This window comes from Dioszegia hungarica (genome assembly GCF_025882075.1).
Source record: "Dioszegia hungarica strain PDD-24b-2 chromosome Unknown MKK02contig_2, whole genome shotgun sequence".
NCBI lineage: Eukaryota > Fungi > Basidiomycota > Tremellomycetes > Tremellales > Bulleribasidiaceae > Dioszegia > Dioszegia hungarica.
In genome coordinates this window covers 780,950-801,633 of record NW_026515766.1, presented here as the reverse complement: position 1 = coordinate 801,633, position 20,684 = coordinate 780,950, and the positions used below count along the sequence as shown (strand labels likewise).

Sequence of the window (20,684 nt, the reverse complement as noted above, 5' to 3'; positions counted from 1 at the left end):
ACTCTCAACGTTGTGTCATCCATGACATGTCAGAGGTGGACGCCAAAGAGAAGCGCAAGCGCGACTTTGAGCGCAGTCTAGCGGGTCCTAGCGTGGGCAAGGCAGGTGAGTGCTTGGTAGATCAAGCTGAATTTAGGTCTCGTGCGAGATCAGACGGGTACGTAGAGCTCCGACCCTGCTAATGATAGAAATCAACCGAATCATCGCCGAAGCCTCCAAGGTGAGCACAGGTGAAGCTAAGCTGATACCAGGGATCAAAGTAGGCCCAATAACGACGCTGCTGATCAGATTTTACAACAATCAGGTGCGGAAAGATGAGGAGCTCACAGAGAAGATCACCTGGTTTCGCAACAAGGTGGGAACGATGCTGACAGAGCTGACTGTAGCGAGACAGCCTGATGCAGGATGCCTCGCGCGAAAAGCTCGAGACAGATGCGGATCGCATAGTAGGTCGAAAACTTGACAAAGCTCACCAGTTACTCGAAGTAGAGTCCACGAGAGACCTGACCCAGACCATTATTCACGTCGATATGGACGCATTTGTAAGTCTCCCTCATAATCAGCTCACATCAGTACGCATCGGTAGAGGTGTTGATGGACCCTTCGCTCAAAGGCAAACCGTTTGGTGTCGGTCAGGGCGTCCTTACTACCGCCTCGGTAAGTCTCTTATGGACTCGCTGACTGTAGTACGAAGCACGCAAGTTTGGGTGCCGCTCTGGAATGGCTGGTTTTATCGCCAAGAAGCTCTGTCCTCACATCATCCTGTAAGTAGCTGTCCGACTCTGCTGATCAGTGTTCCTCTCAATTTTGATCGCTACATTGCCGCGAGCAAATCCGTCCGCGAGGTGCTGCTCCAGTACGACGAGAACCTAATGATGGCCAGTCTCGACGAGGGATATCTCAATATCACCGGGTATATGGCAGCCCATGATATGGCGGCGGTCGATGTCGTCTCGCAGCTTCGAGCACAGGTCGAGGAAAAGACGCAGCTCACGATCTCCGCTGGGATCGCACCAAATCGGATGCTCGCCAAGATTTGCTCGGACAAGAACAAGCCTAATGGGCAGTTTCTCTTGGATTTTGACCGCAACGTCATCACAAGGTTCATGCGGGATTTGCCCGTGCGCAAGATACCAGGCTTTGGGCGAGTAACGGAGCGCTGCCTGGAGGGTCTAGGTGTGGAGGTGAGTCGTTCTTCTGCTCAGCTGATGCAGACCTGCGGCGATATCTACACGCACCGAGCCGAGCTCCTGGTGATGGATCATTGGTTCAACTTTCGGAACCTCAGGCGAGTTCATATTTTGCTGTGCTTACGACAGCAAAGCATACCTTGGGATTGCAGACAACAAGGTTGCGCCAGGGAAGCGAGAGGAGCGGAAGAGCGTCGGTGTTGAGCGGTGAGTTAAAACAAGTCTGGGCTGAAGTTAGGACTTTCCGAGACAAGACCGACAACGAGGAGATTCTCGCCGAGCTGGCCAATATTGCCGAGGAACTGGAAAAGGATATGACTACCCTGCAGTATGCTGGCAAGACTGTTACTGTCAAGTACAAGGTTCGTCATTGTTGGACGCTGCTTACTTAGCTTCACACCTATGTCAACAAAACTCGAGCTCAGTCGGTCAAGCGATACATTTCGACTTCAGCCGAGATTCTTCCTATCGCCCAGGAGCTCCTGCGCAGAGAATTGCCCTTGCGTATTCGCCTACTCGGGATACGCATGTCAACATTGAAGGATCTTACCGTTCCCGAGAGCGACGGTATACAAAAGGTGAGCTATGGGTCTGCTGTGCTTACATAGTTTTTCGCAAAGACGTCGGCAAAAACTCGAGAACCAACGCCCGAGCCTATCGATCTTTCCCTCGAGGACGACGACGACGAGCTGGAGGAAGGCGACTTTGTACCCCCTGTCACCAAAGATCACCTTCTCGGACCGGTCTGCCCAATCTGCGGCAAAGCCCTCGGGCCCGGGACGTCCAATCAGGACCTCAACGAGCACATAGACTGGTGTCTGAATAAGGACGCTATTGGCGAGGCGAAAAAGCGGACACCAAAGAAGCCAAAGAAGGACCCAGACAAGAAGGAGCCAAAGGGGAGTATGATGGCGTGGCTGAAGGGGAAGTAGTCGAGTTCAGTTGTAATGTAGTCTTATCCACTTTGAACGTAGCATATATCAGGTCTCCTCCAGCGATATATCTTGCTGTCAGACTTTGTCGGTATGCTTGTGCGCAGCTCATCACAATGCCCCGGAGGATCGACCCGCGGGCAAGCGACTTTGAGGCCGCTGCTGCGCTTTAGCTTCCGCGTTTCATCGCCTCGTCTCAGCGTTTCAGATTTCAAACGTTCACTGATATCCCATATCTCGGTTTAGTATCTCCCCGCAGGCGCCAGTATCGACCAGCTCAGCACCACAGACGACAGGCAGTGACACGATATACAGAGCCCACATACTACAGAATGGCCGATCCCGCGCACGTTCTCACCTCGCATCTTATCAACCAAATTCGCGCTTCGTTGTCAATACTCGAGCAGCTCAACGTCCTACCAGCCGGCGATGCAGATGCCATTCGCACCAAACTACCCCCGCCAAATGGTCCCTTCCCGGCTCTCAGCTCAAAGCTGGACGCGGCATTTAGTCAGATGACAATCGCCACTGCACCTCCTCCAGTACCGCAGAGATCACGAGAATCCAGGGGGAAGGCACTATGGGACTATACTGGAAATGTAGGTGCTGCATATTCAGAGCTGATGGCAGGAAGCGGACGATCTACGGTTCAGAGCGGGGGATGAGATCATAATTGACGAGGAAGTAAACGAGCAGTGGTATCGAGGTCGAGTCATACCGCAGGGCGAGCAGTATCCTCGCAACCATCGAGGGATCTTCCCCAGCAATTACGTGGAGAAAATGTACGTCTCGTTCGAACGAGCTGACGTAGACAATCTGTAGTGCCGTACCAGTCGCCTCAGCCGTACCTTCCCCCACAGCCGTACCAACCCCCTCAGCCGCCATACCCCCAGGTGGTAGTGCAGGAGGATCGCAAGAATGGAAGATTTGGAAAGATAGGGTCAACGGTGAGTAGGGCTTTTGGCGAGGCTGATCTTAGCTTGGGCATAGCGCAGTGGGAGGGCTCGGATTCGGAGCGGGCTCGGCCATAGGATCGGACCTCGTGAACAAGCGTACGTCTAGGTCGGACTGGGCTAATGACAGTCTTCTAGCATGGTATATCCCCAGCATCCATATCCAGCGTCACCAAGTTGAGATTGTCTAAATCAGCTTGACAAAGGCGATACGTACATGTCACATAGTCAGACAGCCAAGGTTCGTCTGCGCCAATGTATCGCCTGGATCAGCGTATTCGACGGGTCACATACTGTAGGACTGGCTTTAGCTCCGCTAGAATGTGACTCACCATTTGATACCACGGTTCCATCTGGGAGGCGAAGATCGTATCGCTGGGTCAGCCAGGTTGACGGGAAACACACCTGTAGATCCCTGTCATCAGCTCTATCAAAATACGACCTACAGAAATGTTCCGGAAGGGACGAAGAAAGGCAAGCTGTTGTCGTCTCGTCCGGGATCAGGAAACCACCAAGCTACATCAGCAGGGCTATGTCAGAACGCACTGCCGCGACTGTAGACGCAGAGATGCTTCGGCGACGCGTGTAGAGGATATTGCCTATCAGCGCAGTCATCTTTAAACCCACTCGTAATACACATTCCACCACTCCTCCAGCTCGCCTTGCTCATTGGGTCGCATCATTCGGATTAGGCGGAGCGAGTCACTATCAGCTAGGACCATAGTAGTCTTACCTGCCGCTAGATCCCGATGTGCTGTCCTGAGGTCAGAAATGTATAATTTCAACTCACTTCTTCGATATGTTGCAACGAGTCGGCAAAGCCATCAGCTTCGGCACCCCACGACATGCGGCATACGCGCAGAGTACATCCTTGCTGACCTTAAGTATCCAGAGATATGGTAATGCATCCACCATCAAGCCACAAGGCACAGTGTTGCTCGGCGGCGCTGAACCCTGGCGCATTCCTCTGCGGTAGTGATGCGCTCGAGCTTCGATGTTCGCTTCTGATATACGCCCAAAGCACAAGCTTGCGCGCGATAGGCACCTTGTACGAGCGTTGACTAAGCCCCTATCTCGCTGTTGCTAGCGTGAGCACAGGGGCTTAAAGTCTAAGAAGTGAATTCGCAAACTGAATTTGTTTACGTTGCATCTCATCATGACATCCAAGCTCCCACCTTTGCTTCAAGCCACCACCGGGGCATTAGGCTCGGCCCTAGGCAACGCCATCGTCTTCCCTCTAGACCTCGCTACCACCCGCATGCAGCATAATGTCAAGAAGGGTAGGTCCAAGCTGAGGCATTGCTTATACAGTCTCCCTCATCAAGACCCTTCTACAACTCGTCAATCGACACGGGTACACCCGGCTATATGCCGGTCTCACTGCCGACACCCTCTCCACCATCCTCTCCAGCTTCCTTTACTTTTTGATCTACGCCTCTCTCGAGCGCGCCGCCCATCAGTGGCGCAAGCGCCGAGATCTGACGCCCGCGGAGCACGGCGCCGCCGCTGCGTCAGCAGAGATCCTCATTGGGACGATCGCTGGCGTTGCGTCCAAGCGCCTCGCACTTCCCATCTCGGCGGTATGCATCCGCCAGCAGCTGGGAGAGGAGCCAGAGAGTATCAGCAAGACACTGAGCAATATGCTCAAGGAGGGCGGCGTGCTTGGGCTTTTCCACATCCCACTCTCGGCGGCGTCCTTGGCGCTCCTCCCCAGCTTGACCCTTTACTTCCATAACGCTCTTCTCCCTCGTCACCCGTCCGCCTCCACGACCTTTGCCGTCGCGGCCATTTCCAATGCGCTCGCCACGATCCCCCTGTACCCTCTCATCTTGGCCAAATCGCTCAGCCTGTCCGGCCGGTCTCGCGACCGCTTTGGCCCCTACAAACGGATCATCCGCGAAGAAGGAATCAGCGGGCTCTTTAAAGGTATCGAGGGACAGCTCCTCAAAGGGCTGGTCCAGCAAGGGGTCATGATGGTTGTCAAACAAAGGTGCGTTCATGCTTGATAGAGCTAACGTAGGCTCGAGCAAGGAGTGGTCGCATTTTACCAGTAATCTAGAAGAGTTCGTCCCTGATGTAAGCTTTGTATATTCTTTGACGTACGCGTAAGGAAGCTTTGCCAAATCCCCGACAGCGATGACCGTTGGCTTGCCCTTGAACAGCTCTGACGAGGCCTATTGTCAGCTCGCCCAGACTCTGACCCACCTTTTCCAGTGATGAAGCCGAGACCTTGGCAAGTGCAGCGAATGACGAATCTGGTGTGGGCATGTTGCCAGAAAAGATCTTTCAGCAGAGTCCCTTTGTGAAACTTACTGCTGCTCCAGCGGTAGCAATCAACGATTCGTGCCGTTCCAGAAGAGTCGCCTCGTAAAACTTGGCCTTGGCCACAGCCCGCTTAATCTCCTCATCCTTGCCCTTCCCAGCCTTCATCAACCCTGCAACCTCCTTGGCGACTGATGCGACACCCTCGCTTGTGGGAGCCGTCACCACAACGCCGAAGAGCGACGCATCAGAGTACGGCATCAGGAACGCCTTGGCGCTCGCTCCAGTCACCTTGGCCGCCGCCTGGCTGAGGGGCGAGCTCCCCGTCGACCACTTGACCGCCGTCTCGCCGCCGAGAAGGTGAGGCAGCACCTTCATATCTGCTGATGCCTCACCAGCCGAGCCGAACGCCAGAATCATCGTTGGCTGATCGTGCGAAGCGATGCGCGATTCTCCGCCAAAGTACTGCGAAGATCCGCCCGACAATGCCGCCCCTCCGGATCCCGAACCAAACGCCGACTGAACCGCCTTGCTCAGCGCGTCCGTGGAGATACCCGCGCCGAGGACCGCAATGTTGGACTTGGCAAAGGCTTTTTGGGCAAAGCCCTTGACATCGGCGGCCGAGACAGGCGAGTGGGGAGAGGCGTAGAGCGAGTTGCCCAGTCCGCGCCGGAATGCAATGCTGTGTGCAGCATCCATGGCGATGGTGCTGCTGGATGCGAGAGCCGAGATAGACTCGCTCTGGATGGTGGGAAGGACGAGCTCGGCATATTCGTGGGGGTAGTAGTGGGTGGAAGAGAGGACCGACGCGAGGAGGTCTAAAAAGTGGTTCCTGCCATTAGCGCAGCCAGACCGATACCTACTCGTCGCCTCTCAAGAATTCGGCCGTCAAGAACAAGTGCTCCCTGCCCAACGCGGCGGAAAGTACACCTCCATAGAGCTCCGTTTCGCGGGCGGTTTTCAACGCAGATCCCGAGGCAGTAGACTACATCAGCGTGGTCATTCGTGTGCTCACCTTGAAGGCGAAGTTCTTGAGAACGTGCGCGATACCCGGTTGAGTCTCATATCGAGCGCCAGCTTTGACCACGACGGTGATGCTGGTTGTTGCCGCGGGAAGAACGCCCGAATCGATACCGACGACTTTTACGCCTGCGGCTTCGGATACGGTGGCGTAAGACCTCCTCGCTGTGAGGGCAGCCTGTCGCCTGATGGCTGGTAGGAATGACATTGTTGATGTATGTATGAAGTATAAAGTGAGATTGACCAACGGGAATGCAGTTAAACGTATCTCCGGCTTGCTCCGATTTGTGGCACTTGTGACTTCCAACGGAACCTTCCTCCACTTCCCCACTCCCCACTGTACATGTACAATGTCACGCGCACCTTCACGGACACAGATCAAGCCAACACCAGTAGATGCTGACGGGGTAGTCTTGTGCTCAGTAAGCTTAGGCCCGACCCCACTGACGCCAGGGCCACAAACGCAAAGCATCCTTCTTCACTTCTGGTCCTCATACCAAGAACCCAGGCAGGTGCGATTGTCCTAAACTCTGGCTGATCAGATCTTTTTACACTTGCAGCTTGGACCGCAACGATGACAAGCGATGCAAATTCTTTGTATGGGCGGATGAGCTGGATAAGAACCAGACACCCACTACGCCCTCACGGCCCACCCCATCTCGACCACCCCCGTCTCGACCCACCCCATCTCGAGCCCCACTCTCCCAACCTTTACCCGAGATCGATTGGGATCAGGTCGACACGGATGATCTCGAGCGACAAGCCATTGCCAGTACCCCTGGGTCCTCGCAGCCTTCTCAAAGTAACTCTGGCACCCCATTCCAGAACCGCCTGCAGGCCATGGCCGAGGACACGCGCAAGCGGAAACGAGAAGACGAGGAAACGCCAAGACGAGAAGTGAGTCCTCGCCTGACTTTGCTGATTAGAACCCTTTCATCTCGGAGACTACGCGATATGTGTCTGCACTCGAAGTCCTCGGCGACCTTCCTGAACATATACAGCGGCAGGATAGACTGCTAAGCGCGGCGGAGAAAGCCAAGGAAGGGTTTAGAAAGACGATCAACCAGCTCCAGGCGACAATCAAGGAACGGGATGCGACTATTGAGGAGCTCAAAGGGATGTTGCGAGACTTAGGTGGCGATGTATAGATCAACCGGTAGAGGCGATAGTATGCCCCGGACTGAACACGATATGAACCAGGAATGTTACATTTATTACACCGTTGCTCTGTCTCCCATAGCCCCCTCCTCTACCTGAGCCCTTGCCCTTCTCTTCTTCAGCACATTCTCAATAAAGAACTCTCCCGCCTTATAGCTCGATCGTACCAGCGGCCCACTCGCCACATACAGGAACCCCATCCCCTCGGCCACATCCTTCCACTTGGCAAACTCCTCTGGCAACACATAACGATCCACCTTCATATGTCGCTTGGTTGGCCGCATGTATTGACCAAATGTGACTACATCCACATCTGATGCGCGAAGTCCTGCCGTCAGCTTGTACAAAGCCCGACTCACGTCTCAGTGTCTCCATAATCTCGTCCGCCTCTTCTCCCACGCCCAGCATGATACTCGTCTTGGTGAGGATCTCCTTGTTGGCCGCACGTGCCGCCTTCTTGGCCTCCTCCAACACCGTCAGACTCTGCTGGAATCCGGCTCGACGATCGCGAACGAAAGGCGTACATCGCTCGACCGTCTCGACGTTATGCGCAAAGACATCCAGCCCAGAAGTGGCGACGAGGTGGACCGCTTCTGCCCCCTTGCCCGCAAAGTCCGGCGTCAGGGCTTCGACCAGGATGGACGGCGCCTTTTGCTTGATTTTGCTGATTGTCTGCGCAATGTGATTTGCGCCCCCATCAATAAGATCTACATCAGCACGATCCACACACCACTCACCATCTCGATCCACACTGGTCAACACGATATACCCCAAACCCCACCGGCTGATCGCTTCCGCCGTATTCTCTGGTTCGTGCACATCAAGCGGTGGTGGAAGCCTGGATGTCTTGACAGAGCAGAATCGGCACCCCCGCGTACACTGGTCACCCATAAGCATGATGGTCGCTGTCGCCTGACCCTTGTCGCCGCCCCAACAGTCGCCGATGTTGGGGCATTTCGCCTCTTCGCATACGGTATGTAATCCCAGTCCGCGCAGATCCTTCTTGATTTCGGTATAGGACTTGCCCGAGGGGATGGGGTGTTTGAGGAAGGAGGGGAGACGTGGTCTGATCAGCACTGTCTTATGCAAACTCACTGTGAGGTGTTGCCGAGAATCACACGCTCAGATACTGGCAAGACATCGCCCGAGGCAAAGTCACCAAAGCTGAGGCCGTCCGCGGGGAGTTTCCGCCTTGCACTAGGGGTGGACACAGCGGTCGCGAAGGATCTCCCTATGGATACGATCTATCATGAGCTTCGCCTCGCCGTGACCTACTGTTTGTGAGCGTTTGGAGAGCATGATGATATGTCAAAAGTCAAGAATGGATCGTTGCGGAGCTCCTTATTTCCGCCACCCGCCGCCTTATGTCAACTCTTTTTCCAACAATCCATCCATCCATCCCCACTCTACATCGGGGCCGTCCACACCTACAACACACACTTCATGGCGCCCCTGCTCATGCGCTACTTTGGGCGGGGCCAGCGATCCCTACTATCCTCCCTGTTCACAGCAACATTCCTCGGCGCCCTCGTCGTGGTCGCTTTCCCTTGTCCCGTCCGATCTGGCGACCGATCCAACGCAGAGGCGAGACTAGAAAGTCCGGGCAGAGAAAATGTCGTCGTAATGATGAACGAGAGGGGCAGGAGGAGATTTTTAGAGGAGAGATGAGTAAGTGGATTGGTGGCCAACGCTGATTACAGCAAAACTTGCGTTCCAGTGACCTGTACACCATATACCCAGCACCCCAATAGACCATGTATCATATAGCGCCTCCTGCGGCGCCCTCACCTCACACAACCACCACGCTCTACATCCAAAGCTGCCCCAGTTCGGTATCCACCTCCACCCCCACAACCTGCCGAATCCGCTCCCCAACCTCTTCCACACTCCCAGCCGCATCCACGTCTTTCCACCTCCCCGGATGCCTCCTCTCCATCTCTCTGGCTACCAGCTTGAATTGAGCTCGCGTCCGCTCCTGCATGTCCAGCGTTTCGTACTTCTCCTCGCCGTACTGGCCCCGCTTGGCGGCGTCCTCGGGCGAGAGCGACAGGTTGATGACCACATCAGGGAGGGGTAGACCCTCGTCTGGCGCGAGGCAATAGTCGAAGGGTAGTCCCTGCATCAGCTGTGTCATAGTCTCGCCCACCTTGGCTGCAGAAAATGCGATCCCAGAGAACGCGTAGCGATCCGCAACGACCGTAATGCCTTTGGCTATATCCTCTCGTATTCGCTTCCTGCCTCAGCGCCGTTTACAGTCCACTCACGAGCACTCCCATCTATTGGCGCTAAAGAGCAAGTGGATGGCTCGGTCATCCATCTCGGTCTTGGACTGAAGATACGCGTCAATCATCTTGCCAATCGAGGTTGTGCGGTCTGATGAGCTTGATTACACCTTGACCCACCTGGGAACTTTTGCAGCCTCGCTGGACCATCCTGCTCGAGACGCTGGATGAGTCTGTCCACTTGGGTAGACTTGCCTGACCTATCCAAGCCTTCGAGTACAATGAATTTACCCCTCATAACGATGACGAGGTAGAGTTGACCGGACTACTGTCGGCTTGATCCGACTTCTTTTTCGTTTCACTTTCTACATCCTACATCATGTCCAGAGCAAGACGAGGAACAGGCGCAGTCAGAGGGCCAGCATCAGCGCTCACATCCTTCCTAGCTGTAAGCCTCACTGCACACCGCCGCTAATGACAGGGTCTCGGCGTTCAGCCTAGCGCGCCCCTCACTACCTGGGGCAACTCAACAGCCATCAATGGGCAGCTCGCCGCGGATGGTCCAGTCATCGACCCCACCGCTGAGCTTGACCCAGCGGGCGCAGTCACTGCTCGCAATGTGGAAGCAGGTCCGAGCACGGTCGCAGATGGGAAACGAGCCCGCTCGGCGTCAATGAACTCGGACGACCTGGACGCACCGGTTCAGCACGATAGCCTCCAAGCGGTCGGCGAGTTCATGACGTGTGCCGAATGTGACAAGCAATTCACAGTCGTGAGTAGATCCGCTATCGGTGCTGATTAGACCGCGTACACCAAGCCACGACCAAAAGGCGGGCATCTCTGCGTTCCCTGCTGCTATGCTCTCGGGATCGACCCTTTTGCCAAAGCCAAAGTAAAAAAGGTGGCCAAGAAGGCCCCTCAAAAGGAAGCTCGCACTGTCAAGCGCTTCGAGGACCGCCGCGGTGCTCCCGGACTCGGCGACATCTGCATCCAGATCATCGGCAAGTACATTGAAGACGTCGAGCAGCTCGGCGACATTGGCCATGTCAACATGGACAAGGTCTGCAGGATCATCTCTCGCGGCCGTCTCCTGTGAGTTCAATCTCGAGCGAGCTAATATAGAACACCCGAAACGGCGCAGCTCTTTTACGCCTCCGACAGAGAGGAGCTCGTGATGTATGACTGTACTCGTGAGTATCCCCACAACGCTGCTGATCAGGCCTCGTCCACGAGTCGTACCTCGCTATGGCCAACCTCTGCCCCAATCTCTACACCTTACGCCTCCACTACTGTGGACAACTCACCACCGACGCGCTCGTCCATATCTCCCGTCTGCCCCTCCGCATAATCGAGCTGTACGGTCCGTTTTTGGTCCGAGAAGCTGGTTGGAAAGCCCTCTTCGAAAACTGCAACCTCGAGTCGTTCCTCATCACACAATCCCCCCGGTTCGATCTCGCTCTGCTCGAGAACCTCCTCGCGCAGTGTCCGCAACTAAAGCATCTGCGCTTGGATGAAATAGGAAAGCTCGACAACGCATTCCTACCCCTCATCGCGCAATTCCCCCTCATATCCCTAGACATCTCCTCTCCCACCCATCACTTGTCCGACGAAGCTTTCGTCCTCCCTTCCACGGTGCAATCCCTCACCTTACTGGATCATCCAGAACTCACCGACGAGATTCTCCCCACCATTGCCAAGCTCCCCCTTCACACCCTAAAACTCTCGCTCATGCCTGAGCTTACCGACGCTGGTGTAGCAACCCTCTTCCAAACCCTCACCAACCTCTCCCACGTCGATCTCGAAAAAGGACATGACCTCGCGGACGCCGCTCTCATCTCCCTCATCGAATCCTCCGCTGCCACCCTGACCACCCTCAGCATCCTTGGCTGGCGCGAGGTATCCTCCGACGCTCTCGCTCACCTCACCCGCTGCGTCAAGCTCACCCAACTCAACCTTGGCTGGTGTCGCCAGGTCACCGACTTCCTCCTCAAGGATCTGCTGGACGCGTGTCCTGACCTAAACACAATCTATGTCTGGGGTGAGTCCTGCTCCGATCACGCTGACTCTAGGCTGTAACCAGTTGACAGATGCGGCACCGAGGCGGCGAGGGGTCAAGATTGTAGGCATTGAGACTCATTCTTTATAAAGAGCGCACCGTCGCTATGTGGGGTAATTTAGGCACAGCTTGTATATAGCTACCCGGCTCAGATTTGTAGCATTATTTATGATTTCTTCATGTTTCACGCATGTATGACACAGGCTCACCCAGGGGCGACCTGTCGAATGATATTGGGCACCTCCCAGGGTCATCTGCAGTGCCTGCGAAGCCTTGCGAAGCAGATGCTCACAATCTTGCGCACGGACTAGATTTCCGACGAGTCGATAACCCGGTCAACCAACAGTCACCTCTACATGCATCAGCTCTATAGGTACTAACTTACCATACATATCATGAACTCCATACCCAACGACAACCCCTACGCTGCCCTCATTAACCAATCCTTCCATCCCATCCCCAAATTCACCCTCGAATCTGGCACCGTCCTCACCAACATCCAGGTCGGATACAAAACATGGGGCCGGCTCAACTCACGAGGCGATAATGTACTGGTCATTTGCCATGCCTTGACTGGCAGCTCGGACGTGGAGGACTGGTGGGGACCATTACTAGGTCTCGATAGGGCGTTTGACCCCACACGGTGGTTCATATTCTGCGCCAATGTCATCGGAAGCCCATACGGGACCGTCAGCTCAGTGACACGGGATGAAGCTGGAGCCGTACGAGGACCCGAGATGCCAGGGAGCAGTGTCAAGGACGACGTCAGGTGAGTTTATCTCAAACATTGCTAATCAGACTTCACTATCAGGTTCTCTTATCCCTCGGCGTTAAATCGGTCGCAGCGGTCATTGGCGGGTCGATGGGCGGGATGACCTGTCTCGAATACCCCCTCAATACCCCACCCGGCTTTGTTCGGCACATCATCCCCATCGCAACGTCGGCTCGCCACTCGGCGTGGTGTATATCCTGGGGAGAGGCTCAGAGACAATCCATCTACTCGGACCCCGAATACAGGGACGGCTATTACTACGACCTGCCGGGTGGGGTTGATCTGAGTGCTCAGCCCGGGCGAGGTCTCGCTGCGGCGCGCATGGCGGCGCTGCTGACGTACCGATCTCGAGACTCTTTCGAGGCGAGATTTGGACGGAGGGCGGGTACGCTAGATAAAGGTGTGCCAAAGGGAGGCGTGAGGGTGATGGGTGGCAAGGAGACCACAGACCCGAGCGAGCCGAGCACGGCAGATCTGGCGGCCAAGAACCGCCAGGCTGCTAGCGAGCTGGCGTGGCGGGAGCACAACGATGGGTATCGACCCTCGGGAAGTCGAAGGAATAGCGGGCGGAGCGTCACCGAGCCCAAGGTGTTCTCCGCACAGAGTTATCTTAGATATCAGGGAGACAAGGTGAGCCTGCCTAGAACAAAGCTTACCCAGTTCACCGGCCGCTTCGACGCAAACTGCTACATTCACATTACACGGAAACTCGACACGCATGACCTGTCGCATCCCTCCATCTTTGTCGACCCGCCAAATCTATCCTGCACATTGCCGGCGGTCCCCTCAGATGCCGACGGCGCAGACATAAAGGACCCCATCCAGCTCGCCTTGTCCCTCCTCCCCCCCGCACTCGTTATCGGCGTCGAATCTGACGGGCTATTCACCACCTCGGAGCAAAAAGAAATCGCTGCCTTCATCCCCGAGGCTGAGCTGGTCCTTATTCCCAGTCCGGACGGGCATGATGGGTTCCTGCTAGAGTTTGAAGCGATCAATGGGTGGATCGAGGGCTGGCTGAGAAGAAAGGTGCCCGAGTACTTTATGGTCAGAGAGATTAGTGTAGAGGAGTATGGCAAGGAAGTGGAAGGTTGGGGCGTCAAAAAGGAAAGCGTGTTCGGAGAGGCGGAAGCGGACGTTACACGGTGGTAATACATGCAGTGTATATACAATCTACAGCTCACATCTATACGGGCGGGACCTAGTCTGTCTAGCCTAAGCTGTCTCAAGCCGCCGGCTCCTGTCCAATTCCACCCAACTGAAGACCTTCGTCCTCCTTCTTCCACTGACCAGAGTCCCCCATATCCGCCCAACTTACCCTACCCTTCAACCCCAAAGATGTGAGATCCACCCTGGCCTTGGTTTCATCGGCCCAGCTCTTCATCCCAGCGGAAAAGTGTTCGACCGACGGATCGTGCTTGGCCGCGACGGTGAGGTGTAGGTAGAGGCGGTGCGCGAGAAAGAGAAAGAGTAAGAATGAAGTGATGAGGGTGGACGTGATGAGGGTGAATAGGAGAACCGGGAGAAGGACCGAGCCTGTTGTAAGCTTAGCTCCGGCGTGAACTCACTTGCAATGAACACTGTGACGAGAAGGGACAGGCAGATGCAGATCGCTGCAGTGCCAATGATAAAGACCGCCGAAGACACAAGGAATGTTCTGATATCAGTACGAAACGCTCCACGACTTACCCAAAGCAGACAAGCGGGATCGCGCTCAAGGCGGAAAAGACCACGATAAAGGTCAACAAATCAGCAACTGCGCACGTCCCCGGACTTACAAAGAACACAGGTCTCTCTTCAGCAAAATCCCTGGTCTTCTGGGCATAGGGTTGCGCGATGGTTTGAAGCCTATATTAGCTGAGACGCAGTGCCTGCTCACTGCTCGGATGTGTCTTTGATGCGCTGGACCGTGTCGTCAAGCCGCTGCTGAACTTGTTGCTCAATCTTGATTCGGTCAAGCTGAGTGGGCTTGATGTCGAGGGTTTCGTCATCGCCAGCGTACTGCTTGAGGTCCGTCAAGGTCGACGCCGCTGAGGGTGGGGACATCTTGATGTCAATGTCGTTGTGTGTGGTGGACATGGTGTATGAATGATGAATGATTATGGAGAGTTAAAACGTTCCTCCCCTTCAATCTCCCTTCCCCGCAACGTCATCGCGCAACAAAGCAACTCGCTCTCCTCATTCCTCATCTGTAGCATACACATACACTTTACCTTTAATACCAACAACATGGATCAAGCACCAGCCATCACCCACAACCTCATCAACAACCCTCCAGAGGATCTTCAAAGCCTCATGGCTGATCCGCGCACAACCGACGAGGCGAGATCAGCCATCGCCGACATTGCTCAACCGGGCACGGCCTTTTCCAAGACGAACGGTACGAGCCATGGTCGCTTGCAGATCGTGAATGAGCACCAAGAGTTCTCGTAAGTCACCATCTCAGCCCAACTGATCAACCAGAAAAGATCTCTCGCCGCATCTCGCCAAGTGGGGCCTGCTCGACAAAGGCTTCGCATACGATGTCGTTGCAGTATTTGGCTCGCAATCGACGGGCAAGTCGACCTTGCTCAACCGGTTATTTGGAACGTCTTTCGATGTCATGGATGAGAGCCGGAGACAGCAGACGACCAAGGGGATTTGGATGTGTCCATCAGCCTACGGCTCCACCTTGGTGATGGACGTGGAAGGTACGGATGGGCGGGAAAGGGGCGAAGACCAAGACTTTGAGCGCAAGTCGGCACTTTTCAGCTTGGCCAGTACAGAAGTGCTGCTTGTAAACCTATGGTGAGTGTTATTAAGATATTGCTGACCTCAGGGAACATCAAATCGGTCTCTATCAAGGCGCGAATATGGGACTGCTCAAAACCGTATTCGAGGTGAACCTGGGACTCTTTGGGGGATCAGCGGAATCGCGGCAACAGTGAGTCACAGCTTGAATCCTCTGACCCAGGCCAAAAGAGAAAACTCTCATCCTCTTTGTCATCCGGGACCACGTCGGCGCGACCCCCATGGCCAATCTGACCGGAACGCTCAAAGCAGATATGGACAAGATCTGGGCCAGTCTGTCAAAGGTGAGCCTCACCTCGGTAGAGCTAATTTAGCCCTCTCACCTTGCCGACGCCACTCTGGATCAATACTTTGACCTCTCCTTCGCCGCTCTCCCTCACAAGGTTCTAATGCCGGAAAAGTTCGAAGAGTCTGTCACCGAGTTGAGAAAACGCTTCACCGATCGAACTCGCCCCGACTACGTCTTCCAGCCCTCATACCATAAGCGCATCCCCGCTGATGGTGTTTCATTCTACATGGAAGGCATCTGGGTGTGTCCGAATCAGACCAAAGCTGACGTCAGGAACAAGTCCTCTCAAACAAAGACCTCGACCTGCCGACACAGCAAGAACTGCTCGCCCAATTTAGATGCGACGAGATCGCCGCGGTCGCTATGGAGGTATTCCTCGCAAGCGCCAAAGCTGTTCGTCGTCCGGTCGATGGGGGAAGCGTGGTAGAGGGCCTTGGCGCAATGATGCGGGATTGGATGGAGGTGGCCATGGGTGAGCACACGTGAGGCGAAGCTGATCTCAGGCAAATTCGACAAGGATGCGTCGAGATACCATGCCTCGGTATACCAGCGTAAACGATCCGATCTTGTTGCAGCGCTTCACGCCTCACTCTCGCCTCTTTTCCTTGGCCAGCTCAAGAATCTGCACAAGTCGGCAAACAGCGGCTTTAGCAAGGATCTGACGGCGGGTCTCAAGGAGCCAGGATACGATTTCGCCAACGTGGTCACAAAGGCGCGGAGTAGAGCCAGGGATGGATTCGTCCAAGCTGCAAAGGGTGAGTTTCGGTAAACCTCGCTGATAACAGAATTAAGCCTGGAGAATACCGACTGGGAGTATGAGCACGAACTCGGCCTCGTCGACGACGATTTGAAACACATTGCAGACCAGTGCCGCGCCGACGAGACCAAAAAGATGGTCAACGCGATCGAGCGCTCGGTTAAAAAGCAGCTTCTCGAGCCCGTCGAGGTGGCACTTAGCAAGCCCACCCCGACCATGTGGGACACTGTCTTGGCAACATATCGCACCGTCAGTGCCACAGCCGAAGCGTCCTACCTAAGCAAGGCAAACAGTGAGTCAAATATCGGCAATGCTGATGAGGCTTTGGCTGCACCGATGAGGAGAATGACAGAGCTTTGTCGACACTGCGTTCGCGGACCTGGCTTTCACTCCGGCGGAAGCTGGAGGAGCAGACAAGTGATGCCAACTTGATCTCTATCTTGCGCGCCTCGTTCGAGGAGCGCTTCAGATATGATGAGGCTGGCGTGCCCAGGGTTTGGAAGCCCGAGGACGATATCGAAGCCGCCTTCACCAGGGCCAAGGACGAGGTAGGTCCATTGATAGCGGGGCTGATCAGACACTCGCCTTGCTTCCCCTGTTTGCCGAAATTACCTCCGATCATCTCCCCTCATTACCACCTGCTCCGGACAACGAAGACGATGCTGCCCCATTCGATCCTTCCACAGCATTCACCCTCCTCACACCCACCAAATTACTAGCGCTTGAAAGTCGATTCAAGCGCGAGGCAGACGCAGCCTACGTTGAGGCTAAGCGATCTATGGTATCCAGCGTCGCACAAATCCCCGTATGGATGTATGGCGCCCTTGCGGTGTTGGGGTGGAACGAGGCAATGACCGTGCTGTTCAACCCGCTCTACTTTGCCATGTTGCTAGTTATCGCCGCGTCTGCGTGAGTCCGTCACATGCTCGAGCTGATCCCAGATACCTTGTCCTGCAGCTTGGCCTCGCTGGACCGTTGGTACAGATGTCACGCACCCTGATCAACGAGGTCCGGAAGATCGCCACCGACAAGTTACGGGAAGCATTTGCCGAGCCAGAGGCAAGGCTGGCTCAGCCTGTAGAGGCGGATCCAAGGAGGGAGAAGTTGGAGGCGAAGTAGGGTCGCTCTTGTACACCGTTGTCTTGGTCGGTGCATTGTCTTTACTGGAACTGGAAGATGCGGCCGAGGGGAATGTGACCTGCCGCTTGAGGATGAACTACTGTTGATCGGTGGACCTGCCAGATACGCCGTACGGTGACGCAGACGGTCAATTTGTGACGTCAATATGGGAAGCTGGAATAGAAGATACGCCGAAACCCAAGGATACTCGAAGCCTCTCTATCCCCTCCACATGTGTGCGGATAGAAAACTAACGCGGGTTGATTCATTGCGTCTGGGACTGTGCATTTGAAGCGTCGAGCCACCATGCAAGGCAGCTACTGCTACTGCCATCATGTGACAACAACTTTGATATACCGGTCGGCGCCACATCAAGAGGCGACTGTCTTCTGTTGTAGTGGATTAAATACCAACAACAGCAGCCTCTGCAGAAACGAATAACATGAGTATAGCAAGCTGACCGCGGTTAAGTCGCATTGTACGCGTACATAGATGCCGCTGACAGTCCTGACCAAACAGATCAAAGCGGACAGGGCCTATCCATTATTGTCAGAGGCAGCACGGGTGACTTGCTTTGGGATATCAAGAATTCAGCTGTGCAGTACCGCACATCATGACAGGACGAACACATCCATCCAAGAAGTCCACGAAGATCCGACTTGTCTGTGTGCCAGGATGGTTCGCTTCAAGCCGGAGGCTCAGCTTAGACGATGAGGAAGCGATGCATTGACTTACCTAGGGGCTGAGCTTGTGTATGATGAAGGAGCGACAAGCTCATCCCCTAGGCCTACAAGGTAGACCGGATAGTAGAAGATCAGTATTTACTGAAGAGAAGTAAATAGGCCGAGACATGAGTAAATCCAATGTAAGTGAGTCAAGTCTACAATATACAAGTAAACGCCCCGTACTGCAAATCCCGACTCCGTCCGCCGCCTGGGACGCTCCTCCTTCTCCCGCCTGAATCGACAGCGGTACTCAGCGGATCCCTACAGTCTGCGACCCACCACAGTGTAACTGATATGCCCCGCAGAGGATGAACACCGCAAGGACAGCGAAATATTAGAGTATGTGTGAAAGGTTGCAGTCGCTTTAGTTTGTATAATGTCAGTGTGTCACTGGGCAGATGGAGAAGCGATGCATCGATTTACCTGGGAGTGCTGTCAGTATATAGAGCGGCTCTCGTCATTAGGTAAATTACCGTCCGTGTCTCTCCTCTCATCTCCAACCTATGTGATTCCCCGTATACCTACCCTTCCGGATATTGGTCACTTCCCCTGCTGTGGGCTATTGACGCTCAGCTAGAACCAAAGAGATGTGGGAAAGAAGTGATTCATATATGGCTAACTACTGGTCTACTCACCTATTGACGCTCAGCTGGATCCAATGAGATGTGGGAAAGAAGTGATGGGAAAAGCTACAAGTCTAGCTAACACGGCCAAGCTATATACTGAAGGTGTACAATAGTGTCGTCCCGCTAGATCCCGCTACTTCCCGCTCTTTCCCGACTTTTCATCCTTGGCATCCAGCCTTCACGCCATCTTCCGTCAGCTCCGCCAAGATACGCCAAGACGAAGTTATCCGACGAATCCCGACACTCCGTCAATTCCGACAGACTCCGCACGAGTGACCATCCTCCTTACTCTGGCCGAGGAACTAGATTCAGCTCTGCCAAGAATGGACTTACCTTTCCCACGCCCCCGGAATATCCAATGCCTTTATGCATTTGCTGCATAAGAACATTGACGTACTGACATCAGCCCAGTCTGGCGCACACTCACCCTGCCAACGACACGCAATCCCTCCTCCTCCTTCTTTATCCTACTCAGTGATTCCAGCATCGTCCACCGCTGCTCCTTGACGTTGATGCCGACTGCTTTAGTTCGGCAAGGTACTAAAGTCAGCTCAGTCTGGCACCCACTCACCTCGCCGACGTGACGCGCTAAGACGTTGTCTGACTCAGCGATTCCAGCATGGTCCAGCTCGATATCTGGTGTCTCTGGGTAGGTATACGGGGTATTGCATGGATCGACAATGTGAGAGAGATATCAAAGGGTAATCTACCTACGACGAGAGCCTCCTTCGCTATATATACCGATATACAATGGCAGTGAGGTTGCCCCAGGGCGTGTAGAAAAGGCGGGATGTTTCAATTTGGATTGCTTCTTCTCTTAGAATATCTGCCATAAGTTACCTAGTCTAGATTACCTTATCTCACCTAATCTCTTGCCTTGCACATCGTTAAAGCCAGGAGATACCTCATAGTCCTCCTCATCCCCCTTCGCCGAAGCTCTCACGCCTCGCCGTCCAATACAAGGGCAGAGACTAGACTCCTAGCCCTCTTATCTATGTGGTCCAAGCTAGACTCCCTACGACCACTCACCGTCCACGCCGTTTCCGGTCCCAGATCTTCGGGTACGGGTCGTAACGGAAGATGAGTGTTCACTGAGGAAAACTACCTAGGCCGAGGCACAAGTATATCTAACATAGAAGTGAGTCAAACCTACAACATACGAGGGTACAGTCACGTACCGCAAGCCCCGACTCCGTGTCGGAATTGACGGAGTGTCGGGATTGGTTGAATAAAATTGTCTTGGCGTTTTCTGGCGGAACAGGCGGAATACGGCGTGATGGTTGGATAGCAAGCGGGAAGAGCCAGGATTGAGCGGGAAGTTCAGGGATCTAGCGTCTGTACACCTTCAGCATATAGCTTGGCCGTGTTAGCTAGACTTGTAGCTTTTCCCATCACTTCCTTCCCACATCTCATTGGATCCAGCTGAGCATCAATAGGTGAGTAGACCAGTTTAGCCGTATATGAATCACTTCTTTCCCACATCTCTTTGGATCTAGCTGGGCGTCAATAGCAATCAGCAGGGGAAGTGATCAATATCCGGAACTCCGTTCACCGCCTGAAACACTTCTCGTTCCCTCGCGTAGTCTGACAACGGTACTCAGTGGATTCCAACATTCACGTCGTAGATTAAGGCAAGCAATGGAAGTGTTACGATCTGTCGCTTCCGCACCCGTGTCGGAACTGACGGGTGCTTGGTATCCTTGAGATGACGTTGTCTTGGCAGTCATAAAGAAGCGAAAAGACTCTCTTCTACATTTTCTGTATATTCCGTGATAGCCAGAGTCTTAGCACACCCCTTTCTCGCATATCACTTCAT

The 20,684-nt window shown here is 54.4% G+C and overlaps 11 protein-coding genes across 11 annotated transcripts; 6 read left to right on the top strand and 5 right to left on the bottom strand.

The window, feature by feature from the left end:
- Window positions 1-26: 26 nt before the first annotated feature.
- On the top strand, window positions 27-2,122 carry MKK02DRAFT_35023 (uncharacterized protein; the record flags this gene model as incomplete). The annotated part of the gene is made up of 14 exons (XM_053089059.1): window positions 27-105; window positions 137-157; window positions 189-220; window positions 305-355; window positions 387-446; window positions 477-542; window positions 574-627; window positions 688-764; window positions 794-1,184; window positions 1,206-1,288; window positions 1,320-1,397; window positions 1,429-1,552; window positions 1,583-1,768; window positions 1,799-2,122. The coding sequence occupies 14 exons, from the start codon at window positions 27-29 to the stop codon at window positions 2,120-2,122; spliced, it is 1,626 nt and encodes a 541-aa protein (XP_052949155.1).
- A 332-nt stretch (window positions 2,123-2,454) lies between these two features.
- Window positions 2,455-5,081, top strand: MKK02DRAFT_39677 (mitochondrial carrier domain-containing protein; the record flags this gene model as incomplete). The annotated part of the gene is made up of 6 exons (XM_053090722.1): window positions 2,455-2,721; window positions 2,753-2,904; window positions 2,934-3,069; window positions 3,102-3,174; window positions 4,293-4,355; window positions 4,387-5,081. The coding sequence occupies 6 exons, from the start codon at window positions 2,455-2,457 to the stop codon at window positions 5,079-5,081; spliced, it is 1,386 nt and encodes a 461-aa protein (XP_052949154.1).
- A 49-nt stretch (window positions 5,082-5,130) lies between these two features.
- On the bottom strand, window positions 5,131-6,565 carry MKK02DRAFT_39676 (peptidase M16; the record flags this gene model as incomplete). The annotated part of the gene is made up of 6 exons (XM_053090721.1): window positions 5,131-5,146; window positions 5,179-5,249; window positions 5,281-5,358; window positions 5,389-6,169; window positions 6,201-6,322; window positions 6,353-6,565. The coding sequence occupies 6 exons, from the start codon at window positions 6,563-6,565 to the stop codon at window positions 5,131-5,133; spliced, it is 1,281 nt and encodes a 426-aa protein (XP_052949153.1).
- A 142-nt stretch (window positions 6,566-6,707) lies between these two features.
- MKK02DRAFT_39675 (uncharacterized protein) lies at window positions 6,708-7,505 on the top strand (the record flags this gene model as incomplete). The annotated part of the gene is made up of 4 exons (XM_053090720.1): window positions 6,708-6,749; window positions 6,811-6,869; window positions 6,918-7,254; window positions 7,359-7,505. The coding sequence occupies 4 exons, from the start codon at window positions 6,708-6,710 to the stop codon at window positions 7,503-7,505; spliced, it is 585 nt and encodes a 194-aa protein (XP_052949152.1).
- A 66-nt stretch (window positions 7,506-7,571) lies between these two features.
- Window positions 7,572-8,814, bottom strand: MKK02DRAFT_39674 (uncharacterized protein; the record flags this gene model as incomplete). The annotated part of the gene is made up of 5 exons (XM_053090719.1): window positions 7,572-7,843; window positions 7,875-8,222; window positions 8,253-8,581; window positions 8,611-8,759; window positions 8,791-8,814. 5 exons carry the CDS (start codon window positions 8,812-8,814, stop codon window positions 7,572-7,574), a joined length of 1,122 nt encoding a protein of 373 aa, XP_052949151.1.
- Window positions 8,815-9,322: 508 nt separating this feature from the next.
- MKK02DRAFT_19181 (thymidylate kinase-domain-containing protein) lies at window positions 9,323-10,035 on the bottom strand (the record flags this gene model as incomplete). Its single annotated transcript, XM_053086049.1, has 4 exons — window positions 9,323-9,631; window positions 9,662-9,749; window positions 9,780-9,888; window positions 9,918-10,035. The coding sequence occupies 4 exons, from the start codon at window positions 10,033-10,035 to the stop codon at window positions 9,323-9,325; spliced, it is 624 nt and encodes a 207-aa protein (XP_052949150.1).
- Window positions 10,036-10,116: 81 nt separating this feature from the next.
- Window positions 10,117-11,883, top strand: MKK02DRAFT_19468 (uncharacterized protein; the record flags this gene model as incomplete). Its single annotated transcript, XM_053086100.1, has 6 exons — window positions 10,117-10,185; window positions 10,219-10,509; window positions 10,540-10,829; window positions 10,860-10,927; window positions 10,957-11,775; window positions 11,807-11,883. 6 exons carry the CDS (start codon window positions 10,117-10,119, stop codon window positions 11,881-11,883), a joined length of 1,614 nt encoding a protein of 537 aa, XP_052949149.1.
- Window positions 11,884-12,188: 305 nt separating this feature from the next.
- MKK02DRAFT_18932 (Alpha/Beta hydrolase protein) lies at window positions 12,189-13,714 on the top strand (the record flags this gene model as incomplete). Its single annotated transcript, XM_053086022.1, has 3 exons — window positions 12,189-12,562; window positions 12,592-13,195; window positions 13,226-13,714. The coding sequence occupies 3 exons, from the start codon at window positions 12,189-12,191 to the stop codon at window positions 13,712-13,714; spliced, it is 1,467 nt and encodes a 488-aa protein (XP_052949148.1).
- A 73-nt stretch (window positions 13,715-13,787) lies between these two features.
- On the bottom strand, window positions 13,788-14,641 carry MKK02DRAFT_39670 (uncharacterized protein; the record flags this gene model as incomplete). Its single annotated transcript, XM_053090718.1, has 4 exons — window positions 13,788-14,098; window positions 14,131-14,219; window positions 14,252-14,410; window positions 14,442-14,641. The coding sequence occupies 4 exons, from the start codon at window positions 14,639-14,641 to the stop codon at window positions 13,788-13,790; spliced, it is 759 nt and encodes a 252-aa protein (XP_052949147.1).
- Window positions 14,642-14,791: 150 nt separating this feature from the next.
- MKK02DRAFT_19552 (membrane organization and biogenesis-related protein) lies at window positions 14,792-17,517 on the top strand (the record flags this gene model as incomplete). Its single annotated transcript, XM_053086109.1, has 11 exons — window positions 14,792-14,991; window positions 15,026-15,349; window positions 15,381-15,485; window positions 15,516-15,636; window positions 15,667-15,882; window positions 15,915-16,113; window positions 16,145-16,396; window positions 16,427-16,690; window positions 16,720-16,946; window positions 16,976-17,307; window positions 17,340-17,517. 11 exons carry the CDS (start codon window positions 14,792-14,794, stop codon window positions 17,515-17,517), a joined length of 2,418 nt encoding a protein of 805 aa, XP_052949146.1.
- Window positions 17,518-18,877: 1,360 nt separating this feature from the next.
- Window positions 18,878-20,595, bottom strand: MKK02DRAFT_29447 (uncharacterized protein; the record flags this gene model as incomplete). The annotated part of the gene is made up of 10 exons (XM_053087824.1): window positions 18,878-18,931; window positions 19,202-19,264; window positions 19,296-19,408; window positions 19,440-19,456; window positions 19,610-19,694; window positions 19,733-19,813; window positions 19,898-19,973; window positions 20,047-20,117; window positions 20,212-20,364; window positions 20,433-20,595. The coding sequence occupies 10 exons, from the start codon at window positions 20,593-20,595 to the stop codon at window positions 18,878-18,880; spliced, it is 876 nt and encodes a 291-aa protein (XP_052949145.1).
- Window positions 20,596-20,684: the final 89 nt, after the last annotated feature.